The sequence below is a fragment of the Pempheris klunzingeri genome, chromosome 5 (genome assembly GCF_042242105.1).
Source record: "Pempheris klunzingeri isolate RE-2024b chromosome 5, fPemKlu1.hap1, whole genome shotgun sequence".
Taxonomy (NCBI): domain Eukaryota; kingdom Metazoa; phylum Chordata; class Actinopteri; order Acropomatiformes; family Pempheridae; genus Pempheris; species Pempheris klunzingeri.
The window spans coordinates 846,501-852,500 of record NC_092016.1 but is presented as its reverse complement, the minus strand read 5'-3'; the positions used below and the strand labels follow the sequence as shown (position 1 = coordinate 852,500).

The following is a 6,000-nucleotide window of genomic DNA, read 5'->3' as shown; positions in this document are numbered from 1 at the left end:
TTTACAGAGCGCCGAGTGTGTGTGTGTGTGTGTGTGTGTGTGTGTGTGTGTGTGTGTGTGTGTGTGTGTGAGTGTGAGTGTGTGTGTGTGTGTGTGTGTGTGTGTGTGTGAGTGTGTGTGTGTGAGTGTGTGTGTGTGTGTGTGTGTGAGTGTGTGTGTGTGTGTGAGTGTGTGTGTGTGTGTGAGTGTGAGTGTGTGTGTGTGTGTGTGTGTGTGTGTGTGTGTGTGTGAGTGTGTGTGTGTGTGTGTGTGTGTGTGTGTGTGAGTGTGTGTGTGTGAGTGTGTGTGTGTGTGTGTGTGTGTGTGTGTGTGTGTGTGTGTGTGTGTGTGTGTGTGAGTGTGAGTGTGTGTGTGTGTGTGTGTGTGTGTGTGTGTGAGTGTGTGTGTGTGAGTGTGTGTGTGTGTGTGTGTGTGAGTGTGTGTGTGTGTGTGAGTGTGTGTGTGTGTGTGAGTGTGAGTGTGTGTGTGTGTGTGTGTGTGTGTGTGTGTGTGTGTGTGTGTGTGAGTGTGTGTGTGTGTGTGAGTGTGAGTGTGTGTGTGTGTGTGTGTGTGTGTGTGTGTGTGTGTGTGAGTGTGAGTGTGTGTGTGTGTGTGTGTGTGTGTGTGTGCTAACATGGCTGCCACCCTGTAGGTTCTTCATTCAGCAGTCTGGTTTATCAGAAACGTTACCGTTGATCTTCAGGTTTTGGTGATTAACCCTTTATAGGCCACTCATTGAAATACTTAGAAATTCAAAATGTCAACCCTAGAACATCACTGGTGGTCGTTACAAGACTGTTTTACTGTTTTTGTGAGTTTTTCCAAAAAAATCAATGTTATGGTGAAAATCAGGGTCAGTGAAGGCACCATAAATGGTTTCTTGCCGGTCTGTCATGGAGCCTGACTGGCTTGGAGAAATCTGGTAGTTCTGGTAATTTTGAACTCCCACTTCAGTTACCAAATCTAGTCCCTCGCCCGATAAAGGGTTAACAGCGGGAGTCTTTCCTTCTCTCGAGCCGCCATGTTGTACTCATGTTCAGCACTGGTTATTTAAAACGAGCTCCTTCTGCTCTGGTGGACAAACCTGATCATCACACTGGGAATCTGTGAGGGTTTAGAAGACAGAAGCTCCACCTCACAGTCACTTCCTGTACCTGTGTCAGGTGATGCCCCCCCCCCTTCAGGAGAGCTGTTCAGTCTGATGGAGACTGAATCTTGAGTGATCACTGGAGGCAGTGTAACAGGACACAGATCTTCTCTACTTTAGAGACTCCTCAGCTAGTTAGCATGGAAGCTAACAGGCTAACAGCTGTTTGTAGACGACCTGAACAACAGCTGACTACAACCTCCACTGAGCTCCAGTCTGACTCCCTCCATCCATCCACACCACCTCCACCTCCAGGAGGCCACGCCCACTCAGGAGACAGGAAGTGGACACCGTTTCAGACCTCTGGACTGCAGCCTGTAGTGACACACCTGTAGTTATGGAGGATCTCTGATGGTGAAGACCTGCAGCATCACAGATCGATCAGATAGTGAGAAGTAAAACTGGCTGCTGCCTCCCAACACGGCTCACATGGTGTCTGTGATAACTGCTGTAGCCTCCCTCAGTAGGAAGGCTACCAGACATCAGCTGCTCTGTATTATCACACGGGCTACACCTGTCACAACTTCTATTAACAGGAAGTCCACACGACATCCTGCTTGAGCCTCGGCCAATAGAAGTACGCCATCTCACACAGGTCACAGGTCACAGGTCACAGGTCAGAGGTCACAGGTCAGAGGTCACAGGTCACAGGTCAGAGGTCACAGGTCAGAGGTCACAGGTCACAGGTCACAGGTCACAGGTCAGAGGTCACAGGTCAGAGGTCACAGGTCAGAGGTCAGAGGTCAGAGGTCACAGGTCACAGGTTGCTGCAACCGACCGTCGGCTCTAAACACACGACATGTTCACTGACATCCTGTAAAACAGCAGTAAACACTGAACTCCATGTCTGAAAACATGGTACATTATGCAGACTTTCAAAATAAAAGCCCACTGACAAACATTTCAAGTGTCTGATGAGTTTTGGACGTGCAGGGAAGGACGCAGGACGGTTTAGGAGAAGATGATGTTTGGGTTAAACTAAGTATGTTAGTTTCACAAGTTAACCTAAACCTAAACCTAACCTAACCTAAACCTAACCTAACCTAAACTAACGGTGTGTGGTTATCAGACACTGGACTCTGTAGAACGTCTTCTTTAAAGGAAGGATTAAGGAGAACATGTTCCTTGTTCTCTCCAGCTCCACATGGAGCAGGTCCGTCCCCTCACTTATGGGAAATGCAGCAAACCAGTGATTAGTTGGCAGAAGGTTTTACCCGTGCAGGATGTGGACCGTGTGGACCGTGCGGTCTGTGTGGGATGTGGTTTGTCAGCTGCTGCTCTCCGTCCGTTTGATGTGGAGACACATTAGGTTAGATCTTCTCCTCCTCTGTGAGTCAGAGCTCTTCCCAGAACCGCCGTCCAGACCGCATGTGGTGGCGTTTAGTCCGGCTGGCAGCTAACGGCCTGGTGGCACAGAAGCAGCGATCAGACAGCAGAGATGTGTCTGTGTGGAAGTAACTCAGATTATTTATGAGGTTTCTGTCCACAAGTTAAAGGATTATTACACCAAACATCGATGCTGTGAGCTTCAGGTTCAGTGGAGCTCCAGCTTGGTGCCATCACCTCTGTCTGTGTGTGATGTGGCTCACTGGAGCTTCATCAGAGAACAGTGAAGAAGGCCTGAACAGAAAAGCCTAAAGAGAACCAAATATTTTAGATTCTTATTCTGTTATTTGTATTTTTACTTTTACTTGCGTGTTTCTGTACATGTTGTTGAAGGTTAAGCTTCTTATTGTTCATATGTAAATAAAGATTTTTAACCCAAAAGTGACTTCACCATAACCAGCAGAGGTAAAACAGCAGCTAAAGGTGTGAACAGTCCGTCACTGTGCATGTTCTCTTAAGATGAACAGGTTTTAAATGTTCCTCCTTGCAGTGGACACAGCACAGAGATGGAAAAGAACATTTATTTGTACATTTTGCATGTTTTTCTTTGACATGATCAACTTGACAAATGTGCCAAGAAGGAAAAAAGGTGATTATTTGATATTTATGTACATTTTTTCCCACCATTCTTCCTCGTATTAGGACTGGAGGGGTGGAGGGAGAAAAGTGTAGGAAATAAATACCAGAGCAGTAAAGAACACCTGAACATGAAGCTCAGGTCCAGACTGACATCAGGACGTCTGGACAAAACATAAGGAAGAACAGGAAACATGACTTCAGTGTGTTTGGGCCTCCAGGTTGCTGGTCGGCGCTCCCTTCGAGTCCACCGGGAAGCAGCGCACCGGTGATGTGTTCAGGTGTCCGCTGGACAGCAGGAACTCTGCAAACTGCAGCCGACTCCACCTGGGTGAGCAACATGGCCGACGGGTGTTCGCACCGAGGCTGCTGGGAGTTTGAGGCCAAAGAGACAACAGTTCTCATTTCTGTCTACGGAGGCCGAGAACCACTGTTTTAATCTCACGATCATGAGTTCATTATTTCATTATTTGAGAAAACGAGCTTCATCATGTCAGGGACAACGTGCAGCGAGCTTTGTCTCAGGTGTAAATAGTTAATCTGACTGTTTACGCTCAGGTGTAAATAGTTAATCTGACTGTTTAGACTCTGGAGTAAATAGTTAATCTGACTGTTTACGCTCAGGAGTAAATAGTTAATCTGACTGTTTACGCTCAGGAGTAAATAGTTAATCTGACTGTTTACACTCTGGAGTAAATAGTTAATCTGACTGTTTAGACTCAGGAGTAAATAGTTAATCTGACTGTTTAGACTCAGGAGTAAATAGTTAATCTGACTGTTTAGACTCAGGAGTAAATAGTTAATCTGACTGTTTAGACTCAGGTGTAAATAGTTAATCTGACTGTTTAGACTCAGGAGTAAATAGTTAATCTGACTGTTTAGACTCAGGAGTAAATAGTTAATCTGACTGTTACATGTTAATATGAAACACACCTGCTGAATACAAACCCTGATGGTCTCACCTGAGTTCAGGGATTAACCGTGCTGACGTGTTCTGAACCAGGCAAAGTGTCTCTGGACAACGTGTCTGAGAGGAAGGACGAGATGAGGCTGGGCCTGACGCTGACCTCCAACCCCCGGGACAGCAGCTTCGTGGTGGGTCACATGACACAAGGACACACACCTTCACCCCCCCCAAGCTGTAGTCTTCACTTTAAGGATACCTGGGAAGTGAAGTTCTTACTTCACCTGATCTTTAATAATCCATTAATAACATTCATTGATAACACCTGTTATTTAAGAGGGTCTCTGTGTGTCGTCCCTGTCCTCAGACCTGTGGGCCGCTCTGGTCTCATGAATGTGGAAGCTCCCTGTACAGCACGGGGATCTGCTCCAGGGTCAGCCGCAACTTCAGGCTGTCACACACCATCGCCCCCGCCCTGCAGAGTAATCATACACCTCCACCTGTTCACCTGTTCATCCACCCATACACCTCCACCTGTTCACCTGTTCATCCACCCATACACCTCCACCTGTTCACCTGTTCATCCACCCATACACCTCCACCTGTTCACCTGTTCATCCACCCATACACCTCCACCTGTTCACCTGTTCATCCACCCATACACCTCCATCTGTTCATCTGTTCATCCACCCATACACCTCCACCTGTCCATCTGTTCATCCACCCATACACCTCCACCTGTTCATCTGTTCATCCACCCATACACCTCCACCTGTTCACCTGTTCATCCACCCATACACCTCCACCTGTTCATCCACCCATACACCTCCACCTGCTCACCTGTTCATCCACCCATACACCTCCATCTGTTCATCTGTTCATCCACCCATACACCTCCACCTGTTCATCCACCCATACACCTCCACCTGTTCATCTGTTCATCCACACATACACCTCCACCTGTTCATCTGTCCATCCACCCATACACCTCCACCTCCACCTGTTCATCCACCCATACACCTCCACCTGTTCATCCACCCATACACCTCCATCCATCCCTCCCTTGTGTTTTCCGTCTCTCCGTCAGGATGTGAGACGTTCATGGACATCGTGATCGTGCTGGACGGTTCTAACTCCATCTATCCGTGGTACGAGGTCCAGGACTTCCTCATCAACATCCTGCACAAGTTCTACATCGGCCCAGGTCAGACGCAGGTCGGTTCCTTCAGAACGTTAAAGGTTCCTCTGTGTTTTTCATTAATTCATAGAAACTGTAGTTTTGGTCTCTTCACGCTCTAAAAGCTGTCAGACTTTTTTCCCGCTCAGACTTTTATGGGAATTCTTGGGATTCTTTGGAAAGATGCTAAAACACACGTGAAGATATTGAATGTCACGGCGAACGTTCGTGGTTCACATGAAAGCAGCTTTAACCGCCGCCGAGGACGGAGGTCACTTCTTCTGTGGTTTTACGCTCTTTTCCGTTTACGGCTGCCGACATTATTTAACCCCTGATTTCACACGTCGACACACAATCTTTGTTTTCCCCAAAGAAGCTCTTTTGTTCTGTTAATGCAGGATTTAGTCAGAACAGACCAACAGACCTGATTTACTGTTTCCTCTTGAACTGAGACATGAACTGCTCCACCTGCTGCGCCCTTATTATCAGTACATGCTTCTAATGTTCAAGATGGAAAGATGCTAAAATAACTGTTTCAGAACTTTCCTATAACTAGTACCAAATCAATCATTCTTAATGCTTCATATTTCCTAGAGAATAAAATAAAATGATACACACAAAAATAAGAACTTCAAGAGCTCAAGCTTAATACCTAAAATATCTAAAATATTTAAAAGTGTTGGAATTGGTCCAGCAGCCACCAAAACAGGCTGCAGTAGCTGCAACATAATCCTTGGGGACAACTGCACCAGACTCCATTGACAAAAATAATAATTTTACCTCACAGAACACAGGAATTGTGTCTCAATCATTTAGTTTGTTTGTCTTGTT

The 6,000-nt window shown here is 46.5% G+C and overlaps 1 protein-coding gene across 1 annotated transcript in view; it reads left to right on the top strand.

Moving 5' to 3' along the window:
* itga11b (integrin, alpha 11b) overlaps positions 1 to 6,000 on the top strand; it is a 36,010-nt gene that overhangs the window by 11,373 nt on the left and 18,637 nt on the right. Inside the window, exons 3-6 of the mRNA XM_070831427.1 lie at positions 3,310 to 3,419; positions 4,092 to 4,183; positions 4,360 to 4,474; positions 5,080 to 5,207. Of these exons, the coding sequence (XP_070687528.1) occupies positions 3,310 to 3,419; positions 4,092 to 4,183; positions 4,360 to 4,474; positions 5,080 to 5,207 (445 nt within the window). The remainder of the gene's footprint in view (positions 1 to 3,309; positions 3,420 to 4,091; positions 4,184 to 4,359; positions 4,475 to 5,079; positions 5,208 to 6,000) is intronic.